A 27,202-nucleotide genomic window follows, 5' to 3' on the forward strand; every position below is an offset into this window, starting at 1 on the left:
AGCTCATTCTTTCTCGTCACCTTCATTTTCTTTCAAATTCATTCCTCCCTCTGAATCCTTTCCCTGTCCTTCAGGAAAATAACATCTACCTGTCAAAGGAGTGAGAAAAATGTGACATTCCAAGAGCACTCCTAGGGACAATTTTTCACATTTTTCTAGGCAATTTGGCACTGCCAAGGACTTCAATCCATAATCTCTTATTCCGTAGTAACAAAGGCAACATTTGCCATCTCAAGTTCACCTATGCCCTCCCTGTGAACACAGTGATGGTCTCTGATTTAGAAAGATCCTTCATTCTGGAGCAGAAGAAAGTACAGAAGGAATTGACTCTGTAGCATTCTCTCCTGCTGAATTAATTGGCTATTGATCATGTAAATTAGTAAGTTGAAGCAACAGAAGTGTTCAGTTAGTAACATCTATTGGGAAAAAATAATCAATATCCTCAGAGAAGAGTGTCAAGCAGTCAAAGGAACCTATTTTTTTTTATTATTATTGAGATGGGAGTCTCGCTCTGTCACCCAGGCTGGAGAGCAATGGCGTGATCTCGGCTCACTGCAACCTCCGCCTCCCGGGTTCAAGCGATTCTCCTGCCTCAGCTTCCCGAGTAGCTGGGATTACAGGTGTGTGCCACTATGCCCAGCTAATTTTTTGTATTTTTAGTAGAGACAGGGTTTCACTATGTTGGCCAGGCTGGTCTCGAACTCTTGACCTTGTGATCCGCCCGCCTCGGCCTCCCAAAGTGCTGGGATTACAGGTGTAAGCCACCACACCCAGCCTAGGAACCTATTTTAAAACCTAGTCCTTGCCAGGTGTGGTGGCTCAAGCCTATAATCCCAGTGCTTACGGAGGCCAAGGTAGGTGAATCATTTGAGCCCAGGAGTTTGAGACCAGCCCAAGCAATATAGTGAGAACTACCTCTATAAAAAATTTAAGAAATACACACACAATTAACCAGGCTAATTGGTGATTATTATCTGCAGTTATAGCTGCTGGGGGAGGCTGAAGTTGGAGGATTGCTTGAGACTGGGGAGGCTGAGGCTACAGTGAGCCATGATCATGCCATTGCACTCCAGCCTGGGCAATAGAGGGAAACCTTGTTTCAAAAACAAAAAAATGCTGTCTAGGCTGGGCACAGTGGCTCACACCTGTAATCCCTGCACTTTGGGAGGCTGAGGTGGGAGGATCTCTTAGAGCCAGGAGTTTAAGACCAGCTTGGGCCACATAGTGAGACCCCTTCTGTACAAAAAAACAAAAAACAACAAAAAAAAAAAAACAAAAAAAAAAAACAATAAGCTGGGCATAGTGCAGAGGCTCTAGAGCCCAATGAGTGAGCTGGACAGCTTCCCAGCTACTCAGGAGGCTGAGGTGAGAGGATAGCTTGAGCCCAGGAATTTGAGGCTGCAGTGAGTACAGTGAGTACTGCAGTGAGTATACACCACTGTACTCCAGCCTGAGTGACAGAATGAGACTGTGTCTCAAAAACGAAAGAGAGAAAGAAAGAAGAGAAGAAAGAGAAGAGAAGAGAAGGAGAGGAGAGAGAAAGAGAGACAGAAAGAAAGAAGAGAAGAGAAGGAGAGGAGAGAAAGAGAGAAAGAAAGAAAAGAAAAGTTGCTAGCATTTACTTATAAAATAACAAAACTGAAGCCCTGTATATTTTTTCTTCCCAGAATCAATAAGCAGCACTTTTAGTCAGCAGCAACCTATCCTCTCACCTCGGCCTCTTGAGTAGCTGGGACTACAGGCCTGCACGGTGCCCAACTTATTGTTTTTTTTTTTTTTAATTATTTTGGAGAGGTGCGTCTCACTATGTGGCCCAAATTGGCCTTAAGGCATGGGTGAAAAAAAAAATAAAGTAAAAAAATAAAAAATTTAAAAAGAAAAAGAGAAAGAAAGAAAGAGAGATAGAGAGAGAGAGAGAGAAAGAAAGAAAGAAAGAGAATTTAGAAAGAAAGAGAAAGAGAGGGAGAGAAAGAAAAGAAAAGGAAAGGAAAGAAAAGAGAAGAAAAGAAAGAAAAGAAAAAAGAAAGAAAAGGAAAAAAAGGCTTGGGTGACATTAGCAGAGCAGAAACGGAAACAAGATCTATATTTACCTGCTGGACTGGTCCCCGTCTCCTCTGCTGGGGCAGGCCACGTGGAATTTCCTTGTGCTGCCTGGCTTGACATCTTTGTGGTGGGCACTAGCGTTCCATCAGTTGCTGAAAGAAAAGGGCAATAGGAAGGTTCAGCTATCCATTACTTCAGAATGTCAGTTTTTGAGCTTTCTTTACATTGACTGATCTTTCTATTTTGCTTCAACTCAGAGGCTCGAGAGCCCAGTGAGTGAGCTGGACAGCTGCCCAGGTGACCTCCCATCAAACACTAGTCTAACAGGACATGGTAGAAAGCAGACACCAGGCACCGTCACGAGAAAGACCGACAGATCTCAGATGGGAAGGGGTTCATTTTATAAGTAATCACAAATTAAAATGTGACAAGTGGCCAGGCACAGTGACTTGCCCCTGTAATCTCAACACTTTGGGACATCAAAGTGGGAGGATTGCCTGAGCCCAGGAGTTTGAAACCAGCGTGGGTAGGATAGCGCGACACCATCTCTACAAAATAATTTTTAAAATTAGCTGGGCATGGTGATGTGCACCTGTAGTCCCAGCTCCTCTGGAGGATGAAGCAGGAGAGTTGCTTGTGCCCAAGAGTTCAGGGTTGCAGTGAGCTATGATCGCTCCACTGCACTCCAGCCTGGATGACAGAGTGAGACTGTCTCTTTAAAAATAAATGAAATAAAATGGAGTAATATTCTGTTTAGAGCATGGATTCTTAACCTCTTTTTATTATAGGTCCCTTTGATAGGCTTGTGAACCATATGAATTCCTTTATAAATTAAAATAAAAATATAGAATAAAACATAAAATAACAATATAAAGTATTAGATTACAAAGGAAATCATTGTTGGTAAAGAAAATCTGGTACGCGTACACCTTGGAGTATTATGCAGCCATAAAAAGAATGAAATCATGTTCTTTAAAGCAACATGGATGGAGCCAAAGCCCATCATCCTAAGCAAAATAACTCAAAAGCAGAAAATTAAATACTGCACGTTCTCATTTATAAGTGGGAGCTAAACAATGGGTACATGTGGATGTAAAGATAGAAATAATAGACACTGGGACTCCAAAATAGAGGAGGCTGGGAGCGAAGTGAGGATTGAAAAAGTACTTATTGGGTACAACATTCACTGTTTGGCCGATGGGTCCACTAGAAGCCAAACCTCACCATTATGCAGTATATCCACATAACAAACCTGCGCATAGACCCCTGAATCTAAAGTTTAAAAAACAAAGGAAATGATTATATTGAAATGTCGTTATCAAGATCTTAATAAACAAATGTAATACACTAATACAGGCACTTCTTTAACTAACTCATTAAATAAGATCCATTGAAAAGTCTAATAACCACCATAATTATGAATAAAGTAATACATGATTTTTAAAAGTGCTTGCAACAACTGTCATAGGATATGAAAGTGTCCGGAATTTCTGTTGTTGGCAAAGGCACAGGCACCACTAGGATTAATGTGGTTTGTTTTGTTACCTCTATGCATCAATACAACAAATGCTAAATTTCAGTTCGAGGTTAGCAAAAATAAAGATGTAGTTTACAAATACCGCATGTTCTCACTTATAAGTGGGAACTAAACCTTGAGTACACATGCAGACATGTGAATTGAGGGTGGAGACTGGGAGAAGGGAGAAGATTAAAAAAAAAATCTACCAATCAGGTACTAGGCTTATTATCTGGCTGATGATGTAATCTGTGCCCCAAGGCCCCGTGACATGCCATTTACCTATATAACAAACCTGCACATGTTCCCTGAACCTAAAATATTTATATTTTCAATGTAAATGTTTAAAAAATAAAAAATATGTAATTTATTTCCAGATTCATCCCCAGGACACTTGGGGAAGGAGCAGGGCATTCTTACTTTCAACCAAGGAGGTCTTGGCAGGAACTGAAATAGAGCTTGCCCATGTTTCTGGAGAACCCTTTCTTCTGGCTGTGGGTTCTGTGGGAGAAGAGACAGGTAACAAGGATGTCGGGGTCTCAGATGGTATGAAGGTTAACATCTGTGTTTCAGCTGTTGTGCTCTCTTCTTCCGTAGTGGTCTGGCTTGAGGTTATCTCAGGAGGCTCCTCCTGGGACATATTTAGAGTGGATGTTGGAGAAAGTGTCAGAGCTGAAGTCTGAAGATGCACCAGTGTGTTGGGATGTCTTGCCTTGGAAGGTCCAAGAAAGAGTGAAGTCTTTCTGGAGGTGGATGCAGTGGGGGAAAGGAAGCTGGTTTCTTTCTCAGTGGGTAGGCTTATGGGAGAGGAACTAGAACCAGACCTTGCTGCCTGACCTGTGCTGAAGAGAGTTGTGAGTTTTGATGCAAGAGAGGTCGAGGTCATAGCTGATGATGCCTTGCTTGGGTCTGGATAAGACATGCTCTCTGAGGCATATCTAGGGTCCCCTGTTCCTGAAGTGGGGACTCTGGGTTCGTGCCCTGCCACAGAAGAGGAGACAGATCCCTCAGGGATTTCAGTAAAACCTGTTGATTGAACTGAGCTTGCACTTATGGCCTTTGTGGAAGTCATCATCCCTGCCCTTGGGTTTTTTTCTGGAGACTTGGACAGTGAGGAAGATGCTGTGCTTGCATCTGAGTCTGGAATGGTGTTCAGGGACTGTCCAGGAGTTGGTAAAGAAGCGGACTTAGTATCCAAACTTGGGACCTCAGAAAACTCAAAGGTCAAGGTGGACTGTGGGATCCCCCACATTGGGGGAGCTGTAGTCAGTGATGCAATGGCCTTTGATGGGCTTGAGGAAGCAGAGGCAGGTGTTAGGAGTCCTGACTCAGCACTGGTGGGCTTCACAGGTATCCCTTTGGGTGCTGTTGATTGAGTAGCTGTCAGTCTGTTCGTGGTGATTTCAGACATGGCTGTAACCTCACCTGGGTTCATGGTCAGAGGGAGAGAAGAAAATGTTTTGGTTCCAGTTGAGTGAGTGGACCCACTTCTGATTCCTCCAGAGCTGGCCAAACCCTGGCTTCCTGTGGTTAGTGGCATCATAGATGGCCTCTCAAGCCCAGCTGATGAGCCCACCAAAGCCGTTGTCTCTGAGTTATCAGAACTCTGACTGAATACAAGGGAACCAGTAGTTCCTGCAGGCAAAGTAGAAAGTGCCACAGTGGTTGAACCTTCATAGGTTGTGTTCCGTGGAGCAACAATCCTAGAAGGGGAAGTGGAAGGAGGATGGAGTGGACTTTCTGCTACTCCTTGGATAGTGATTCCAGGGATGCTCCTATCTGGGTTACTTACTGTCTTAAGAACCAGTGCATCACCGTTTGAGGTCTCTGACATGGTCAGGGTAGTCTCTGGGACTGTGCCAAGACTACCTGAAGTTATAGTCACCACTGGGGTGGAATCAAAGGATGTAGCTAATGAACTTGTTGGCTCAGTGGCAGTGAGAGGGATGGCTGGAGTGTCCGGGAGTAAAGTAGGGAAGGAAGCTCCAGAGAGAGTCCCTGTACTTGGAAGTTTAGAAAGTGGTGTGGACACAGTTGAAAACAAGATGGTATCTGTGACCGAAATCTTTGAGGTGAGTGTTGTGTCTGAAGTCTCAGTGACTACCAAAAGGCTCTCAGGAGTAGCTGAAGTTTCCCAGCTTGCTCCAGACATGGGTGTAGTTGGGGTCTGTGGTGAAGAATGAATGGCTTTGCTTTCACTCATAGTGAGAAGACTGGCTTCTGATGCAGCCCTGGATCCAGTGACCACTGCTGCTGAGAGATGGGGAGTGAAGGCAGTGGCTGGTTCAATAGTTGATGCTGGAAGTGAGTGTGTCTCTCCTGCAGGACTTGTCTTGAGAGAGCCCATGGCAGGTAAGTCAGTAGTACTGCCTACACTGGTCCATGTACCTGGTGCTGGAACAGAAGTCACCACAGAATTGCTAAAGGTAGGATTTTCTCCGGCGGCAGTGTCAGTGCTGACCATGGTGCTGAAAGTTCCTACTGGTCTAGACCAGGCGTATAGGGCCAAGCTTGTCTCGACAGAGTGGGTGATTATAAAGGGTGGTAAAGTGGATGGAGTGCCACCCACATTGGAGCCCCCATCAAGAGAATAGGTGTTACTGGAAACAGATGAAGAGGTGGCTGTATTTGTCTCTGTTGTAGATGTGGGCACCTGGGATCTATCTGAAGAGAAGAGAGATGGGGAGGAATTTGCTGTCATTTCTGAGATGCTAGTGGGACTGACGGAGGCTGTTTTAGTGACATCCATAGTTGAAGAAGCTATGGAGGTGTTGATCAGATCAGAAGAACTGCTATCTGAGGGGAGCTCATTTGTTGTCCGTGCATCAAGGATATCTGAGGTTTTTACTGTAGTTTCATTATCCAGTGAAACTGTGCTGGTCTCTGTGAAACTAGCAGTGAGAACTATAGGGGAAGTGGGTGGAGCAGCAGAGATGATTGTCCTTCTCTCTCCCAGTGTAATGGAGGGACTGGCTCCTGTGGGCTTTGTAGACATAGCCGAACTCATCCAATCCCCAGGAGTAGGTGTCACTCTTGAAGTCAACTCAGGAGTGAGAGATGAAATGGTTCTAAATGAATGAGTTGTCTTTTCTGGGAAATGTGAGATAGTTGTCACTTCAGTATCAGGGGAGGGAGAAAAGGAGACAGTGGAAATACTCTCAGCCCCATCTGAAGGTGTGTCAATTACATCTGATGCTACTGTGGACAAGCCAGTTGGACCTGCACTGTTTACTGGGATGCTTGTTTCTGTATTAGTAGTTGGATGGGACCCCAAAGGGATTGACACTGTCCATGGATCCTTGTTCATTCTAAAGGAAACCAAAGACTCTGAAGTGGGCAGGGATATTGTCCTAGTTAATTTGGTCCCTGCTGAAGAGGCTGTGCCTAAACTCGGGTTAGCAGTACTCTCAGATGTAAGGCCAGAAACAACTGATCTAGAAGTTATGGCCATTGGAAGAGGGACTTCAGAGCTGACACTTGCCCCTACAGGAGTCTCAGAAAGACCTGTGACTGAGGATGCATCAGTGTTCAAAGTACTTGGAGCTGTATTCTGGGAACCATGGGTCTCTGTTTCTGAATTTCTTTGCTTAGCAGCAGATGTGGATGCAGCTGAAAAGAGTGGAAATTCGGTCGTAGTTGAACTTGGGTTTGAAACCCCATAATGAGCTGAGGACAGTGCCTCAGATAAACTAGTACCTGGCCAAGTTGTAGTGGGGAGAGATGTAGTGAGGTCCCATAGCCAGGAAGTGATTGCATTCCTCCTACTGATTGTGGAATCCAAGGATTCAAGTGAGGCTGAGGAATATGGAGAGGATGTGCTGCTTCCAGAAGAGACTGAATTCTCATGGGTAGGGGAAGCAGACGCTGCCACAGAGTTGACATATGGAGTTGACTGTGTCGGCACAGAAACTTTTTCTGAAGAAACTGCATGTAGTGATTGAGTGGACTGTTCAATTGTGCCTGTACTGGTCCATACAATTGTTGGTGGGGTGATGGGAGAATGAGTCATGGGTGCTGAGTTAATGTCTGGTCCTGAGGTTATGTCTGTAGAAATGACTTCTTCCACTGGAATGGATGAAAAAGGCAATGTTAAGCTTATGGCCCTGTTTCCAGGAGTGGAAGTCAAAGTGGTCTCTGCTTCAGGAGCTGAGGTCTCAGGTGGGGGATGGATTGAAGAAGATACTTCACTCTTCTCTGTGTAAGTCATGGAAGTATGAGTGCTGGTTCCCATAGACAGGGACTTAGAAGAGGTATCGGAGCCGTTTTCCAATCTGGAGGCTCTAGTGACACCAGTATTCAATGACCTGTCAGTAGCCAAAGTCCCTGCAGAGCTGGTGTGCACCCCATGGCTGAGGTCAAGTGAATCTGTGGTCTTGGGGGCATTACTGAGAGTGAGAGAATGCCATGGTGTCACCTCCATTGATGGAGTTGGAGATGGAAGATCCGTAGAGGCAGTTCTGAGTTTTTCTTTTTCTGTATTTTCAGTGCTTCCCAAAGCTGTGGACATAAGGGTAGCTGAGCTGGACTCTGTCCTTGCTGAAGACTTGGAGATGTCTGAGGTCATAACTGTGGTGACCTCCTTGGTCCAAAATGTGCTGCCCCCTATGAATTCCACATCAGGAGTTGTAGGAGATGAGGGTAGAGGGATGCTTGTGCTCATCTGGCTTCCTTCAGCAGAGCTGGGTTCAAGAGAGGAGGAGAGAGCTGTATTTCCCTGTGTGTTCAGCCTTGGGCTGCTTCCCTTACTAGAATCTGTGACTCCTTCAGTAGTTGACTCAGAAAGGACAGAGGAAACTCTTCCTAATGACTGGCTGATGCTTCTTCCTGGAGCACTAGTAACAAGGAGTCCCATTGTCCCAGCCATAGAGACAGTGGCTGTAGAACTGCTTCTTTCCAGTGCCATGTTTGTGGATGTCTCAGCTGGGGAGGATGTTCCTATGGGAAGGTGGGCTGTGCCCAGGGTGACTCCACTACTACTGCTCCCTGTTGTTGTGTTGTCCATGGGTGGAGTGGATTGAATGTTTGTTGGGCCAGTCTCAGTCTCTCTGGAGAGTGTGTCTGTAGATGGTTTCCAAAAAGTTGTTGCCTCAGAGGAGCTTCTCCCTTGTGTCCTGAGCTCAGGGTAGACTTCAGTAAGATGGGAAGGGGATGCTGAGGCTGGTATAGATGTTTGATCTTTGAGTGACTGTGTCACACGAGTAGGACTCATCGTTGCAGAAAGGGTGTCCTGTGCTTGTGTTGAGTGTTCAATCACACTGGTCCACGTGGTTGTCAGTGGGGTGATAGGAACAGTTGTTAAGTCCCCAGTTGTGCCCAAACTCCTGATTCCTAGGTGCTGATCCAACGTGGTTGAATCTATATTTCTAATGGCACTGGTATCTGCCTCTGACTTTGAAAGTTCATGAGAAGGTGTGGACATAGGTGGAAAAATAGCAAATGTCCTCATGGGTGAACTTGGACTTGAAATATCAAGGTCTGTTGAAGCCATTTCCTCTGTCAAACTGGTACTCAGCCATGTTGCCATGGGGAGAGTGATTGTGGTCTGCTCACTGGTAGCGAGGACCAGGGGTTCCCCCGGGACATCAGAAGTTAGTTCCAATGTGCTGCTTCCAATGGTAGAGGAGGTAGGGATTACTACAGAGACAGGACCTGGAGCTGACTGTGTCTCAAATCCAGATGATTTTTCTGCCAAATTTGTGTAATGTAATTGAGTGGAGTGTTCAGTTGTGTCTGTGATGGTCCATGCTTTTGTGGCCGGACTGGTGAGATTGGGTGAACTTGAGATTTTAGGACTTCCAGAGTAAGCAGCTGGGGTGGTGGACTCTGTCTTTGGATGGTTTTCTGTGGTTCTGAGTGTCCTCACTGAGTGGGGTGTAGAGACCTGAGCTGAATTTGTATCCTTAGGATCCGTAGTGGTGATGTAGGTGGTGGGGGCCCAGGTACTACCAGTGTTAGTCTCTCCAGGAGCTGTCATCTCAGGTGAAGACCCAGAAGAGTAAGCAATTTCATCTGTCTCCATTCTGGCTGTTGATACATGAATGTGGGTCTCTATTGAGGGGAAGGTGAGAGGCGTGTAAGAGCCAGTTTTTACTACTGAAGCCATGGTAAAGTTGATGGTGCTTGGACTTTCTGAACTAGCGTGTGCTCCAAGGCGGATGCTGGGTGTGTTTGTTGATTCAGGGTAGGTGCTGAGGGTCGGGACTCCCCCTTCTGATGCCTCCATTGATGTGGCTGGAGATGGAGTGTCCAAGGGAACCAGGGTGCTTTTTCCTATGGCACCACTTGTTGGAATATTACTTGGTGTCAAGGAAGTCGTGGAAGGTAAGTTGGGCATGTTCCATTGACTAGTTTCAACTGTGTCCATTATCATGCTTGTGGTGACTCTCTGAGTTGAAAATGTGGAGCTCATTGTGACTTTGGGAGTAGGAGAAGAAGGAGATGAGGACAAGATGCCAAGCCAGGTGCTTCTAGCAGAGCCAGGATCAGGAGATAGAGGGCGAGTTGCAGTCATTTGTGGAGTCAGAGCTGAGCTTGTTCCATCTCTAGGTATTGTAATTTCTCTAGATGTTAAATGATAGACATCGTCAGAAAACATGCCAACCAATTGGCTTGTCCTTCCTGGAGTGCTTGAGCCAGCAGCATCCCTGGACTGAGATGGAGATACTGCCATTGAGACACTTTCTTTAGTCATGGTAAAATCCGTAGATGTCTCAGAGGAAGCTGTGGTTCCAATGGGCAGATGGGTTGTGTCCAATCTTCCTTCAGTAATGTAGCCCTTTCCAACTGGGATGCTGGTAGAAGCCATAGCCATAGTGCCTGGGCCATTCGTGGTCTCTGTTGTGAGGATGGTTGTTGATGGTTCCCTGATAGAAGTTGCTTCCGTGGAACTAGTTACTGGAGAAGTGAATTTAGAGACCATTACAGTAGCAGAGAGAGAAGTGGCAGAGGTTGAAACAGTGGTTGTTGCTGAAGGTAACCCTGTCTTGAATCTGGGACTAGTCTCTGGCCAAGTTGTGCTTTGGGCTGCAGCAGAGTCACTAAACATGCCTGTATTGGTCTGTGACATTGCTGCTGTCCCAGAGAGGTGAGATATTTTAGGAAGAGCTGAACCGGTTGAGTTTGTAACTGAGGTACTGCTCTTGGCTCTGAGCTCACTCACTAGGTGGGATGAAGAGAACTGAGCTGAATGTGTAGTCCAGGTGTCCATGGCGGGGAATACTGGGGTGGAGACAGAGGTGCTGGCCAACGTGCCAGCACTTACTCTGGAAACATAAGTCTCAGGTTGAGACACAGATGGATTCAAAGTTTCCTCTGTTTCTTCTCCACTGGTAAATAGATGAGTGGAAGGAGTAGATGAAGAAAATGTGGTTTTCACTCCAGAGACACTTGGGAGGCTGAGAGTGCGAGGACTCTCTGACCATTCTGAAGCCAGTGTCCCAGTTGGGTGGATGCTAGGTGAGTCTGTAGTCTCAGCAGAGGTGCTGAGGGTGAGGACACTCCCTGCTGTCCCTTCCCCTGATGGAGATGGGTGAGTCAGAGAGGAAGTTGCATTTCTGACTCTTTCAGGACTTGTTGCTGCATTATTTGGGGTCATGGAGAAAAGAATGGCTGAGCTGGGCTTTGTCTTTGTTGAGATTTCAGGAGTCCCTGTGGTCATAGATGAGGTGACTTTGTGGTGTGAGAATGTGCTGATTGCTGACACTTTATCCTCAAGAACTGAAGCAGATGACGACAGAGGAATGCTGGTGCTTATCTTGGTGTGTCCTGCAGAGTCTGGTTCAGGGGAAGAGAAGGGATGTCTAGTGTTTAATGGAGTCAGTCGCAGGCTGGTTCCTTCCCTAGAAGCTGGGGACTCTAAAGATGATGTCTCAGGGATGACAGAAGAAACCATTGTATACGATGTATATGATGGGTTTGTCTCTCTTGGAGGACTTGAGCCAGCAGCCGTCTTGCTCACTGCTGGAGACACGGAGATTGGGACACCGTTCATGGCCAGAGTCAAATCTGCAGATGTCTCAGATGACGCTGTGGCTCTGGTGAGTGGGTGGGTTGTGCCCTGGCTTCCCCTGGTGCTGCTGCCTCCTGTCATTGAAACCTCAGTGGGAAGAGCAAACTGATGGGTGGTTGGGCCAGCTGTGGATTCTCCAATGAGTGTGTCTGCAGATGTTTCTTCAAGCCAAATCCCTTTTGTGGAGCTGGTCTTCAGGGTGGTGAAGCCAGAGATCACTGAGGGAACAGAAGTGGTGACAGGGGCTGCCACACTGGTTGATGCTGGGGGTCTCTCTGTTTTCATGCTAGGACTTGTCTCCACCCACTGTGTGTACTGGGGTTCACTAAATTGCTGAGCTGTGCTTTCACTGGCCCACGATGATGCTGTTGAGGTGCTGGAAGTGGTTGCCCTCAGGATGTCAGAGCTCCCGTGGGCAGCTGTGCTGGAACTCTGCCTCCCAGAGGTGCTGCCTGTGGTTCTGAGCTCTCTTGTTGGGTGGGATGAAGAGACCTGAGATGGACTTCTGATCTTGCTGTCAAAAGTGGTAAAACCTGGAGTGGGGACCAAGGTGGCAGTCATTTCAGTCTCTTCTCCAAGAGCAGAGGTCTCAAGTGGAGTCATAGATGTATTCAAAGTTCCTTCTGTTTCCTTTCCACTCGTGGAGTGATGGGTGTTGGTCTCCTCTGAGACTAAAGTGGGAGGTGGAGATGTGGTTGTCAGCGCTGAAGTGCTGGTGCCACCAAGGGTACCTGGACTCCCTGACCATTCTGAAGCCAAAGTCTTGGCTATGTGGGTGCTGGGTATATCCGTGGTCTCAGCGAAGGCACGGAAGGTAAGGATAGTCTCTGCTGTCTGCTCTGTGGATGTAGATGGAGTCCCCAGAGAGGAAATTGTACTTCTGACCCTTTTGGCACTTGTTTCTGCATTGCTTAGTGTCATGGAAAAAGGGATAGCTGAGTTGGGCATGGTGCTGGCTCTAGCCTCGGGCATGCCAGGAGACAGAGGGGAGGTGATACTCTGGCCTGAGAATATGCTGGTCTCTGATATTTTATTATCGAGAACTGAAGCAGATGATGACAAAGGCCCACTGGTACTTATTCTGCTGTGTCCTGTGGAGCCAGGTTCAGGAGAGGAGAAGGGATATCCAGTGGTTGATGGAATCAGTTCCAGGCTTGTTCCACCTCTGGAATTTGGGGTCCCTCTAGACGATAAGTCAAGGAAGGAAGAATAAACTGTCCCAAATGATGGGTTTGTCCTTCCTGGTGTATGTGAGTCAGTAACTGTGGTCTCAGCTGGAGTCACAGACACTGGGACATTTTCCTTGGATGCAGTTGAATCTGCAAATGTTTCCATTGGAGATGTGATTTTTGCAGGAATATATCTTGTGTCCCAGGGGGTCCCTGTGCTGTCACCTTCGGTTGTTGAGGTCTCAGTGGGGACTGTGTACTTCTCAGTGACTGGGCCACTTGTGGTCTCTACAGTGAGTGTGTATGTAGATGCTTCTTTGGTAAAATTTCCTTCTGTGGAACTGGTCTTGGTCCTTGGGGAACTCAATCCTGAAACCACGCTTGTAGCAGGGGAGATCCTAGAGGGAGTTCCATTGACCTGGGGACTCAGTGATGGGCTGGTTCTTTGCTCGGAGTGTGCAATTCCTCTAGAAGTTGACTCAGGGAGAGCAGAGGACATCGCCCCCAAAGACTGGGTGGTTCTTCCCACGACCGATGATGCAGGACTGGCCAAGCTCTTATCTGGGTAAGTAAAGGGCAGAGTATGTTCCATCACCACGATTGCACCTGTAGCTGTCTTAGGTGACAAGGTGGCTCCTGTCAGTCCTGAATCCATTTCCGGTGTGGCTTTAGTGCTCCTGCTCCCTGTCATCAAGGAGTGGGTGGGAGAAGATGACCCAGGAAGGCCTGTGGGTTTCAGCATGGACAGGTCAACATTTGCCTCTGGATGGAGGTCTAAGAACAATCCCTTCAGAGAGGGTGGTCTCTGCAGAGCTTCTGAGCTCCTTGAAAACTCCAAAATTTCTCAGGGTGGGAGATATGGCTGGGGTCCCTGCATTTCACCTGGAAAACCTGTGTCTAGTAGAGCTGCTGTATGTATGGAGGTTGGGGGAATTGTGCAACCCTTCTGATTGAGAAGACTAAATCTCAGGGAGAGAAAGGAAAGGATAGTTCAACCACAGACAATTTCCTCAAACAAACACCTGAAGATCTCAATTCTTCCCTCAAACTTTTTAATGGATTCTCAGTGTCTGCAGAATAGAATTTCTTAGCGTATCATGTCTTAATGATCCTCTCTCTCTCTCTCTCTCTCTCTCTCTGTGTGTGTGTGTGTGTGTGTGTGATGTCTTAGAAACGAAGATCCAGGCCGGGCACAGTGGCTCATGCCTGTAATCCCAGCACTTTGGGAGGCCAAGGTGGGAGGATCACCTTAGGCTAGGAGTTCGAGACCAGCCTGACCAACATGGAGAAACCCCATCTCTATTAAAAATACAAAATTGTTTTTAATTTTTTAAAAACAATTAAAAAAATTTTTTAATAAAAATAAATATTGGGTGTGGTGGCATGTGTCTGTAATCCCAGCTACTTGGGAGGCTGAGGCAGGAGAATCACTTGACCCCGGGAGGCAGAGGTTGTGGTAAGCCAAGATCACACCACTGCACTCCAGCCTGGGCAATAAGAGCTCTGTCTCAAAAAGAAAGAAAGAAAGAGAAAGAAGGAAGGATGGAAGGAAGGAAGGAAGAAAGGAAGGAAGGAAGGAAGGAAGGAAGGAAGGAAGGAAGGAAGGAAGGAGAAAGAAAAAGAGACGAGAGAAAGAAAGAAATAAGAAAGAAAGAAAGAAAGAAAGAAAGAAAGAAAGAAAGAAAGAAACAAAGAAAGAAGAAAGAAGGAAGGAAGGAAAGGAGAGAGAGAGAAAGAGAGGAGATAGAGAGGGAGGGAGGAAGGGAGGAAGGGAGGGAGGAAGAAAGAAAGGGAAAGAAAGGGAGGAAGGGAGGGAGGGAGGGAGGAAGGGAAAGAAAGAAAAAAAGAAAGAAAGATGCAGATGGAACCCCTACCTACAACCCCATGAGATGGAGCTAACGCTTGGTGTGTGATACTGGCAGATGCTAAGGCTCTTGAATTGAGAAGTGGAGGTCAGAGAAGACACGGCACTTCTGTTCAGACCAGAGCAGAGGCCCACAGATGCACTCTCAGGAATCAGTGGCAGTTGCTCTTGATTAAAATCTCATGACCCTGGCCGGCCAGGCGAGGTGGCTCATGCCCATAATCCCAGCACTTTGGGAGGCTGAGGTGGGCGGATCACGAGGTCAAGAGATGGAGACCATCCTGGCTAATATGGTGAAACCCCATCTCTACTAAAAATACAAAAAATTAGCTGGGTGTGGTGGCACATGCCTGTAATCCCAGCTGCTCGGGAGGCTGAGGCAGGAGAATCACTTGAACCCGGGAGGCGGAGGTTGCAGTGAGCCAAGATCACACCACTGCACTTCAGCCTGGGCAACAGAGCGAGAGTCTGTCTCAAGAAAATAATAAATAAATAAATAAATAAAATATCATGACCCAGAGGGTGAAGAGAATGAGGTTGAATCGTGTAAAGTTCTAGTGATGGTGATTTAGGACAGAAGAGGAAAAAAAAAAAAAAGAATTTCCTGGCAGCTCACTACCTCTGGCTGTTTTTGTTGAGGGAAAAGTTCAGGGAAGATTTTTCACTTTGGGCATTGCTATGATTTGAATGTCCCCTCCAAAACTGTGCTGAAACTTAATCCCCAGTGTGGCAGTATTGAGAGGTGGGGCCTTTAAGAGGTGATTGGGTGATGAGGGCTCTGTCCCTATGAATAGATTAATCCATTCATGACTAATCCATGGATTAGTGGGCTATCATGGGAAGGGACTTGGTAGCTTTAAAAGAAGTTTTAGGCCAGGCATGGTGGCTCATGCTTGTAATCCCAGCACTTTGGGAGACTGAGGGGGGTGGATCACTTGGAGTCAGGAATTTGAGACCAGCCTGGCCAACATGGTGAAACCATGTCTGTACAAAAAATACAAAAATTAGCCAGGCATAGTGGTGCACACCTGTGGTCCCAGCTACTCGGGAGGCTGAGACAGGAAAATCACTTGAACCCGGGAGGTGGAGGTTGCAGTGAGCCAAGATCGCAGCACTGCACTCCATCCTGGGTGACAGAGTGAGACTCCATCTCAAAAAAAAAAAAAAAAAGAAAGAAAGAAAAGCTTTAAAGAGGAAGTGAGACCTGTGCTACCACATTAGCACCCTCAGCTGTCTTGACGTGTGATGCCCTGTCTACCTCTGGATGCCACAGAGCCCCCACCAGCAACAGGGCTCTCACCAGGTGTGCTTCCCTGGATTTCAACTTTCCAGTCTCCATATCTGCAGTAGATACATTATTTTTCTTTGTAAATTACCCAGTTTCAGCTGTTCTGCTATAAGCAATGCAATACAGACTAAGATAGGCATGGCTCATGGATTTCTCTCAAGATGAGGCCCACCTTGGTTCTAAGCTACCTCTCCTAGGAATTGAGTTTTTCCCTAGGCGGGTGGGGTAAGTGAAACTATAATTCATTCCTCATGCTTTCCCAATCTTCTTTTCTACTCAGGAGCTACCAATTTTATCCAGGTCAAAATGATTCAAGAACCATGTCCTTTGCCCACTTTTTAATGTTTTTTATTTGTTTGTTTTGTTTTTTGCTGTTTTTTTATTATAAATTCATTTATGTTTCTTTTTTTTTTTTTTTTGAGGTGGAGTCTTGCTCTGTCACCCAGGCTGGAGTGCAGTGGTGCAATCTCGGCTCACTGCAATCTCTACCTTCTGGGTTCAAGCAATTCTCCTGCCTCAGCCCCTGGAGTAGCTGGAATTACAGGCATGCGGCACCACGCCCGGCTAATTTTTGTATTTTTAGTAGAGATGGGCTTTCTCCATGTTGGTTAGGCTGGTCTCGAACTCCCAACCTCAGGTGATCCGCCAAAGTGCTGGGATCACAGGTGTGAGCCACCACACCCGTCACGTTTCTTTTAGATGCTGGATATTAGACCTTTGTCAGTTGCAAAGTTTGTAAAGCTTTTCCCCCATTCTGTAGGTTGTCTGTTTACTCTGTTGATAGTTTCCTTTACTGTGCAGAAGCTCTTTAGTTTAATTAGGGGCCTATTGGAGGGTAGAGGGTGGGAGGAGGGAGAGGATCAGGAAAAATAACTAATGGATCCTAGGCTTAATACCTGGGTGATGAAATAATCTGTAAAACCAACCCCAATGGCAAAAGTTTACCTATATAACAAGCCTACACATGTACCCCTAAACTTAAAATAAAAGCTAAATTTTAAAAAAGAAAAGTCTTCTGATCCCAAATAGAACAACTTAGATGCAAAAAAGTGCTATGAGATGTATACATTATTAGCTCACTCTTCTTCTGAACTAAGAGTTCCTGCTGGGCGCGGTGGCTCACACCTGTAATCCCAGCACTTTGGGAGGCCAAAGCGGGTGGATCACCTGAGGTCAGGAGTTCGAGACCAGCCTGGCCAACATGGTTAAACCCTGTCTTTACTAAAAATACAAAAATTAGCTGGGCGTGGTGGCGGGTGGCTGTAATTCCAGCTACTCGGGAGGCTGAGACGAGAATCACTTGAACCCGGGAGGCGGAGGTTGCAGTGAGCCAAGATCGCACCATTGCACTCCAGCCTGGGAGACAAAGAGCAGAACTCCATCTAAAAAAAAAAAGAAAAAAAAATCCTTCCAAGAGAGTCCTGAGGAGAGCAGATTACTTGAGGTCAGGAGTTCAAGACCAGCCTGACCAACATGGTGAAACTCCATCTCTACCAAAAAATACAAAAATTAGTCGGGGGTGGTGGCAGGCGCCTGTAATCCCAGCTACTCAGGAGGCTGAGACACCAAAATTGCTTAAACTCGGGAGGCAGGGGTTGCAGTCAGCTGAGATTGTGCCACTGCACTCCAGCCTGGGTGACAGAATGAGACTCTATCTCAAAAAAAAAAAAAAAATCAGGGGTTATAGGCTGGGCTTCCTGTCCTCCAACTACTCTGGATTAGAATCTCAAAACAAGATGAAGATTAGAATTGCATACTTGTACATGGCCATAAAGCTGGAGGTTAAATAAAAAGTTAGGGAGCCCTGTAGCTGGGGAGCAAACTCCAACACAGGCATCCCTTTCACTTCCCCTATGGAAAAGATCAAAATGTTCGTCTCCAAAGAGATCAACAAAGCTCCAGGAGACCATAACAATGTGGAGGAGATGAGATTGGAGCATACCTGCACGACTGATTGTTGATTTTTCCACCAGAGGGCTGCTTGTTGGCCGTACTGAGGTTCCATGTGGGGATGCTGAACTCCCCCCAGGCTCGTGAGTTCCTGTGAGGAGAAAAGGATGGAAAGAGCACCTAAGTAAGGAAGCTCAGAACAGGGCATGATGGTTCACACCTGTAATCCCAGCACTTTGGGATGCTGAGCAGGAGGATCACTTGAGGCCAGGGGTTCAAATCCAGCCTGGGCAATATAGCAAGACCCCATCTTTACAAAACAATTTAGAAAATTAACCAGGCGTGGTGGTGCTCGCCTGTGGTCCCAGCTACTCGGCAGGCTGATGTTGGAGGACCACTAGAACCAAAAATTAGCCAGGCGCGGTGGCACATTCCTGTAATCCCAGCTACCTGGGAGGCTGAGGTAGGATAATTGCTTGAACCCAGAAGGCGGAGGTTGCAGTGAGCTGAGGCTGTGCTATTGCACTCCAGCCTGGGTGAGAAGAGCGAAACTCTGTCGCGAATAAAAAAAAAAAAAAAAAAGAAAGAAAGAAAAAGAAAGAGAGAAAGCACGATTTGTAGACCAAAAAGGAATTGGGAAATTGGGGATGATAGTAGGTGAGGCATTCCAGGTTAAATAATGGCTTTGACCCTGAGAACATGATACAATGGGAATCCTTCTACCATCTTCACAGATTCTTTTGCAAATAGAGCATCAGCATGGGTGCAAGTAGCTACACCGTCTACATTGCATTGACTCAGGAATAGCACAGGAGACTGTCCTCAATGACTGAATCACTGAGCCAGGAGTAGCTATGGTCTCAGCTGGGAGAACCCATACTCATGGCTGTATTCATGACCTTGGGAGGCTGCTGTTGTGAATCATGTGGATCCACTATGTGGCGTGGCTGGTGTGGATTTTGCAAACTCTGCTCTGGGTAGACGCGGCCTGGAGGGCAGTGGAGGTGGCTGTGGTCTCCACGGTGATGACTGCTGTTGACATCTACCTTGCAAAGGTTGCCTCAGTGATGCTATTTGTTGGGCAGTGCTGGGCTGGTTGGTTCCTCTGGTGACGACAGGCTTTCTGGTGCTTTGGGCAGCCAGGCTGTCACTGATGTCACACCTTTGGGGTGTTCCTTTGAGTACGGAATGTGCCCTGATCTTTTCCTGTTGCATCACTGTCTTGTCTACTGGGTCAAAACATTAGCAGAGAAGATGCCACATGCAGGTGCTATGTGGAGTGACTTTTGTCCTCACCACAACCTGGGAAGACAAGTGCTATCCTTCCCATTTTACAGCTGAAGAAACTGAAGTCTAAGGAGGTGAAATGACAAGGCTCAGGTCCCAGAACCAGGAAGTGGCAGAGTTAGGATTTTTTTTAGAGAGTTAACAATATTTTATTTTTTGAGACAGCATCTTGCTCTGTTGCCCAGGCTGAAGTACGGTGGTGTGATCTCAGCTCACTGCAACCTCTGCCCCCTGGGTTCAAGCAATTCTCCTGTTTCAGCCTCCCAAGTAGCTGGAACTACAGGCATGTGCCACTATGCCTAGCTAATTTTTGTATTTTTAGTAAAGACGGGGTTTCACCATGCTGGCCAGGCTGGTCACAAACTCTTGACCTCAGGTGATCTGCCCGCCTCAGCCTTCCAAAGTGCTAGGATAACAAGCATGAGCCATTGCACCTGGCCGAGTTAACAGTATTTTCTTTAGAGAGTTAAAACAATATTTTTAAAGTAAAGTTAACAATATTTAAACACTATGATATAAAGCTAATATGTTGTTTTTAGAGATGGGGCCTTGCTCTGTTGCCCAGACTGGAGTGCAGTGGTACAATCTTAGCTCACTGTAGCCTCGAACTCCTGGGCTCAAGTGATCCTTCTGCCTCAGCCTCTCAAGGAGCTGGGACTACAGGTGGGTGCCACTATGCCCAGCTAATTTTTTTAATTTTTAGTAGAGATGAGGTCTCACTATGTTGTCCAGACTGGTTTCGAACTCCTGGCCTCAAGTGATCCTTCTGCCTCAGCCTCCCAAAGCACTGGGATTACAGGCACTAGCCACCACACACCACACACAGCCAGAGTTAGGATTTATTATTTTATTTTATTTTTTGATTGATTTTTTTTTTTGACATGGAATCTTTTTCTGTCGCCCAGGCAGGAGTGCAGTGGCATGATCTCGGCTCACTGCAACCTCCGCCTCCTGGGTTCAAGTAATTCTCCTGCCTCAGCCTCCCAAGTAGCTGGGATTACAGGCACGCACAACCACACCTGGCTAATTTATTTTATTTTATTTTCGGGACTCACTCATTCCTCGCAACAGCTTCACCCATTCTCTCCCAACTCCGATACGGGACAAGGTCCCAATTATTTTATTTTTAGTAGAGACAGGGTTTCACCGTGTTAGCCAGGATGGTCTCAATCTCCTGACCTCGTGATCCACCCGCCTCAGCCTCCCAAAGTGCTGGGATTACAGGCATGAGCCACCACGCCCAGCTTAATTTTTGTATTTTTAATAGAGATGGCGTTTTGCCACATTAGCCAGGCTGGTCTCGAATTCCTGACCTCAGGTGATCCACCTGCCTCGGCCTCCCAAAGTGCTGGGATTACAGGCCTGGGCCACTGCGCCTGGCCCAGAATTAGGATTTAACACCAGTAGTTTTTGTAGATGCTACACCCCGCGAGGAAGACACAAGTGCCCCCTGCTGGCCAATCCTTTTAGTTTATCTTCTTGTATGTATCAGATTTAGTTATTATTTACGTAGCTAAAAGAATCTCAGTCTATTTGGTTACTTTGGTTACCTAATACTTGATCTATCTGGAAATAGAAAAGGACGTTTCCTGTTTGTTTAGAGGCATTCCAAAGGTTCTACAGACAGCGATATTTCACGACCTAGCCATAGCATTGTCCATGTCAAGTAGTTCAGGTAATTTCTTACCTTGGGTCCTCACACATTCTTAGTTCTTAGCTGAATCTTCTATTTTTGAAACAGGGTCTTGCTCTGTCACCCAGGCTGGAGTGCAGAGGTGTGATTGTAGCTCACTGCAGCCCTGATCTCTTGGGCTCAAGCAATCCTCCCACCTCGGCCTCCTGTGTCGCTGGGACTACAGGCATGCACCACCATGCCTGGCTAATTTTTTTTTTTTTTAAATTGTAGAGATGCAGTCTTGTTATATTGCCTAAAGTGATCTCGAACTCCTGGGCTCAAGCAGTCCTCCCTCCTGGGCTTCCCAAAGTGTTGGGATTACAGGTGTCAGCCACCACGCCTGACCTCAGCTAAATCTTTTCTATCTTTAAAAATGCTACAGTACCCGATGTTTCCTAGAATTTAGATGGCAAGCTGTGTCATAGGGACATCTTGTGCAGGAGGCGAAAAGGGTGAAGGCATGATCAGCATTGCTGAACAAGACTAGTAGTAATACTTAGTGGGGGTGGGGGTCTTGAAATTTATGGCCGGGCACATGGCCCACACCTATAATCCCAGCACTTTGGGAGGCCGAGGTGGGTGGATCACCTGAGGTCAGGAGTTCGAGACCAGCCTGACCAACATGGAGAAACCCCATCTCTACTAAAAATACAAAATTAGCCGGATGTGGTGGCACATGCCTGTAACCCCAGCTACTCGGGAGGCTGAGGCAGGAGAATCGCTTGAACCTGGGAGGCAGAGTTTGCGGTGAGCCGAGACTGAGCCATTGCACTCCAGCCTGGGCAACAAGAGTGAAACTCCGTCTCAAAAAAATAAATAAATAAAAATTAAAAAATAAATTTGGAAAGCCATTCCCAAGGGCAGGTAGCCCTAGATGATTTTCCAGGGAGACTGAAAAGCAATACTCATGAGATAGTCAATTTGTAACCTTAGGATTGACTAGGAACAAGTAGAGCTTGAAAGGGCAGCTGAGGCTGGGCACGGTGGCTCAAGCCTGTAATCCCAGCACTTTGGGAGGCCGAGGCAGGCGGATTACGAGGTCAGGAGATTCAGACAACGGTGAAACCCCGTCTCCACTAAAAATACAAAAATTAGCTGGGCATGGTGGCGGGCGCCTGTAGTCCCAACCGCTCAGGAGGTTGAGGCAGGAGAATGTCGTGAACTCGGGAGGCAGAGCTTGCAGTGAGCCAAGATTGCGCCACTGCACTCCAGCCTGGGCGACAGAGCGAGACTCCATCTCGAAAAAAAATAAAAAGAAAGGGCAGCTGAACCCCTGGAGAGGCAGAGAATGGGGCACTTCTGTCAATCAGCACCACACTGGTAGATGTCTCTGCCCCAATTCCTGTGGGTAGGTAGGCTGTGTGTGTATGGAGTCAGGATTGTTGTTCTCTAGTTCAAGGAACTGAATGGGAGACAGGAAGGACTATGCTCCCCATTGCCCCTCGCCAGCCCCCGGCACCCATTATTCTGCTTTCTGTCTTTATGAATGTGATGACTCTAGGAACCTCACATAAGTGGGATCATACAGAATGTGTCTTTTTGTGACTGCCTTATTTCACTTAGCACACTGTCCTCAAGGTTCACCCACATTGTAGCATGTGTCACAATGTCCTTCCTTTTTAAGGCTGAATAATATTCCATTGTGGGGGCCAGGAGTGGTGGCTCACGCCTGTAATCCCAGCACTTTGGGAGGCCAAGGCAGGCGGATCACTTGAGGTCAGCAGTTCAATACCAGCCTGGCCAACATGGTGAAAGCCCGTCTCTCCTAAAAATACAAAAATTAGGCTGGGCATGGTGGCTTACGCCTATAATCTCAGCATTTTGGGAGGCCAAGGCAGGCGGATCACCTGAGGTCAGGAGTTCAAGACCAGCCTGGCCAACATGGTGAAACTCTGTCTCTACAAAAATACAAAAATTAGCCGAGCATGGTGGCAGGCACCTGTAACCCCAGCTACTCAGAAGGCTGAGACAGGAGAATTGCTTGAACCCAGGAGGTGGAGATTGCAGTGAGCAGAGATCTCGCCATTGCACTCTAGCCTGGGCAACAGAGCAAGACTCTGTCTCTCTCTCTCTCTCTCTCTCTATATATATATATATACATATATATAATACATACATATATATGTGTGTGTGTATATATATATACATATATATACAAAATTTAGCTGGGCATGGTGGCGCCCTATAATCCCAGCTACTCAGGAGGCTAAGATGGGAGGATCGCTTGAAGCCAGGAGGCGGAGGTTGCAGTGAACTGAGATCACACCATTGTACTCCAGCCTGGGCGACAGAGTGAGACTCCGTCTCAAAAAAAAAAAAAAAAAGAAAAAAAAAAAAAAAAAAAAGAAAAAAAAGAAAAAAAATTCCACTGTGGGGATGGAACACACTTTTTAATCCATGTATCTGCCGAAGGACATTTGGATGGTTTCTACATTTTGGGGCATTGTAAGTAATGCTGCTGTGAGCACCGGTGTAGAAATACCTGCCTGAGTCTCTGCTTTGCTTTCAATTCTTTTCAATATATACCCACAAGTGGTATTGCTGGATCATCTGGTAATTCTAATTTTTTTTTTTTTTTAGGAAGCATCATACTCTTTTCCACAGTTGGGGCACGATTTACGTTCCCACCCATGGTGCACAAGTGTTCCAATTTCTGCACATCCTCAGCCACATTTGTTATAATATTTTTATGTTTTTCTGTGTTGTTTTGTTTGTTTTTGTAACAGCCACCTAAACGGATGTGAAGCTTACAGTGCTCATATGGTGAATAATCTCTCCCTCCTTCAGCAGTCACACTTAACTAATTAATGTAAGTTGCATTCTCATAGGATGCACATTGAAACAATTCCAGCTTTCACCAGGGTTAGGAAGAGGGGCTTTGCTTTGTGTCACTGGCACCCACCCTCCTATTTCTGACAACTGAAAATGTCTCCAGATATGACAAATGTCTCCTGGGAGACAAAAATCACATTCAGTTGATAACCACTGTTTGGAGGCGTCATGTAATTTCATTCAGATTTTACAGTTACTGGGTCACATAGTGTGTTTATTCCCAAGACACTGGAGGCTCAGAGAGGTTTCCTTATTTATCCAGAAAGTAGCAGAGGTGGGATCTGAACCCAAGCTGTCCCATACCAGTGTCTCCTCTGTTAACTGCTCTGTTGTGCTGCTTATAAAGTCATCACCCCAATAACAAGGTTGGGCGCGGTGGCTCACGCCTGTAATCCCAGCACTTTGGGAGGCTGAGGCAGGCAGAGTCAGGAGTTCAAGACCACCCTGGACAACATGGTGAAACTCTGTTGCTACTAAAAATACAAAAATTAACCTAGTGTGGTAGTGCGCGCCTGTAATCCCAGCTACTCAAGAGGCTGAGGCAGGAGAATCGCTTGAGCTCCCCAGGAGGCGGAAGTTGCAAGTGAGTCAAGATCGCACCACTGTACTCCAGCCTGGGCAACGGAGCAAGATTCTGTCTCAAAAAATAAAGGGAACAGAACTAGACTCCTAGGAAAGGGGGGACCTATCGTCCAGAGGCCAAGGAGCAGGAGGCAGCAGGAGGAGCCTCAACAGGGCTCCTGCCTTGAACCCCCTGTCCCTGCCTGGGCTGGTTCCCTCCAAGGAGACACTTGGGGAATCATCTCCCAGCAATGGGAAACCTGCCTATTTACGTGACAGTGTTGGTGGCCACACTCACAGCAGCCCCATCAATGCCATCTGCCTCTAGGACACTGTGGATATGGAGAGAGAAGGTGAGCGAGTAGATGAGAGGGTCAGAGGGAGGATGAGGGCTGGGCTGTCTCTCCTGCCTCCTCCTGAGGAAGCCAATGTTCGTTCATTTTTTTTTCCCCTTTTGAGACAGAGTCTTGCTCTGTTGCCCAGGCTGTAGTGCAGTGGTGCAATCGTGGCTCACTGCAGCCTCCAACTTCTAGGCTCAAGCAATCTGCCCGCCTCAGCCTCCCAAGTAGCTGGAACTATAGATGCATGCCACCATACCCAGCTGATATTTTTTTTTAAATGGAGATGGGGTTTCACCATGGTACCTAGACTAATCTCAAATTCCTGGGCTCAAGTGATCCTCCTGCCTCAGCTTCCCAAAGTGCTGGGATTACAGGCGTGAGCCACTGTGCTTGGCCTGTTTTTTGTTTTTGAGACAGGGTCTTTCTTTGTCACCCAGGCTGTAGTGCAATGGTGCAATCATAGTTCACTGCACCATCCAACTTCTGGGCTCAACCAATCCTCCTGCCTCAGCCTCCTGAGTAGCTGGGACTACAGGCACGCACCGCATGCCAGCCTGCCAATATTTGTGAGTAAGGCAGAAGACACAGAGTTTACTTACACAGTCCTCAGATTCAAATCACCTCTCTTTTTTTTGGGTGGTGGGGGGAGACGGAGTTTCACTCTGTCACCCAGGCTGGAGTGTAGTGGTGCGATCTTGGCTCACTGCAACCTCCATCTCCTGGGTTCAAACGATTTTCCTGCCTCAGCCTCCTGAGTAGCTGGGATTACAGGCTCGCACCACTATATCTGGCTAGTTTTTGTATTTTTAGTAGAGACAGGGTTTCACCATGTTGGCCAGGCTGTTCTCGAACTCCTGACCTCAAGTGATCCACCCACCTTGGCCTACCAAAGTGCTGGGATTACAGGTGTGAGCCACTGTGCCCAGCCCAAATCATCTCTTGAAGACTCATTTTCTTTCCTTCCTAAAATCAAGCCAATTGCAATCTTCCCAGAGCAGGAAACAAAATGCACAGTGGGAGGAAAATGGAAGAAGTGGACTCAGTGGGACTCAAGTCCCAATTACTCGCTGTGTGATCTGGGGCAAGTCACTTAACCTCTCTGAGCCTTGTCTCCTCATATGCCCAACGGGGATAACAGCAGAGGGCTGTTGTGATGATGCAATGATGTGATCTACCATGCAGGGTGAGGGAATTAGGACTTAATAAACTCCTGTTACTGTTTTTTTTTTTGGGGGGGGGGTGGCAGTTTTTTGTTTGTCATTTTGGTTTTTTTTTGTTTTTTGTTTGTTTTGAGACGGAATCTCACACTGTCGCCAGGCTGGAGTGCAGTGGCGTGATCTCGGCTCACTGCAACCTCTGCCTCCCAGGTTCAAGCAATTCTCCTGCCTCAGCCTCCCAAGCAGCTGGGACTACAGGCGTGCGCCACTACGCCTGGCTAATTTTTGTATTTTGAGTAGAGACGGGCTTTCACTGTGTTAGCCAGAATGGTCTTGATCTCTTGACCTCGTGATCCACCCACCTCGGCCTCCCAAAGTGCTGGCATTACAGATGTGAGCCACCGCCCAGCCTGTTACTGGTTTTTATTATTTATTATTATTTTATTTTTATTATTATTATTATTATTTTATTATTACCTACCCATGGAGCTGATGAGTGATGCTGGGGAGGAAGGGTCACGTGTCAACTGCCTGGTGGCTCCAAGTGTTCCTTGGTCTGTGGTTTGGGCAAAGACCACTGCCTCAAAAGGCAGTCCTGTGGAAGAAGAACCAGGTTTGTTATCCCAGCAGGAAGTAGAACGAAAAAAATTTAAAAAAATATTTTCTTCTGGACTTGCTCTTCTTTCCATAGGAATCTCTGCATAGTGACTCGTTCGTTTACCATTTCATTTATTTAATATTTATTCCAGACCCTCAGTCACTCATTTATCTAACCAGCAAATATGTCTTGAGCACCTTTCATACAACAGCTGATTCTGAAACCAACCCAATAGTCTCATAGACAGTATTTATATACATATTTAAATACTTGAAACTGACATTCGTTATTGTTTAACTCTTATTTTAGGTTTGGGGCTACATGTGAAGGTTTGTTATATAGGTAAACTCATGTCACGGAGTTTGTTGTACAAATGATTTCATCACCCAGGTATGAAGCCTAGTACCCAATAGTTATTTTTTCTGCTCCTCTCTACTCCCATGAAGTAGACCCCACTGTTTATTATTCCCTTCTTTGTGTTCATGAGTTCTCATCATTTAGCTCCCACTTCTAAGTAACAACATGCAATATTTGGTTTTCTGGTCCTGGGTTAGTTTGCTAAGGATAATGGCCTCCAGCCCCATCCACGTTTCTGCAAAAGAAATGATCTCGTTCTTTTTTGAGGCTGCATAGTATTCCATGGTGTATATGTATCACATTTGCTTTATCCAATCTGTCATTGATGGGTGTTTAGGTTGATTCCATGTCTTTGCTATTGGGAATAGTGCTGCAGTGAACATTCACGTGCATATGTCTTTATGGTAGAATGATTTATATTATTCTGGGTATATACCCAATAATGAGATTGCTGGGTCAAATGGTAGTTCTACTTTTAGCTCTTTGAGGAATTGCCACACTGCTTTCCACAACAGTTGAACTAATTTACACTCCCACCAACAGTGTATAAATGTTCAATTTTCTCCACAACCTTGCCAGCATCTGTTATTTTTTGACTTTTTAATAATAGCCATTC

General features: G+C 46.5%; 1 protein-coding gene across 1 annotated transcript in view; it reads right to left on the bottom strand.

Annotated features, from left to right (window-relative positions):
* The window catches only part of MUC16 (mucin 16, cell surface associated), a 220,729-nt gene that overhangs the window by 122,056 nt on the left and 71,471 nt on the right, over positions 1–27,202 (bottom strand). Inside the window, exons 3-6 of the mRNA XM_058425754.1 lie at positions 26,113–26,226; positions 17,831–17,929; positions 3,980–13,297; positions 2,091–2,195 (exon numbers count right to left, since the gene is read on the bottom strand). Of these exons, the coding sequence (XP_058281737.1) occupies positions 2,091–2,195; positions 3,980–13,297; positions 17,831–17,929; positions 26,113–26,226 (9,636 nt within the window). The remainder of the gene's footprint in view (positions 1–2,090; positions 2,196–3,979; positions 13,298–17,830; positions 17,930–26,112; positions 26,227–27,202) is intronic.

Source organism: Hylobates moloch, unplaced genomic scaffold (assembly GCF_009828535.3).
Source record: "Hylobates moloch isolate HMO894 unplaced genomic scaffold, HMol_V3 SCAFFOLD_12, whole genome shotgun sequence".
NCBI lineage: Eukaryota > Metazoa > Chordata > Mammalia > Primates > Hylobatidae > Hylobates > Hylobates moloch.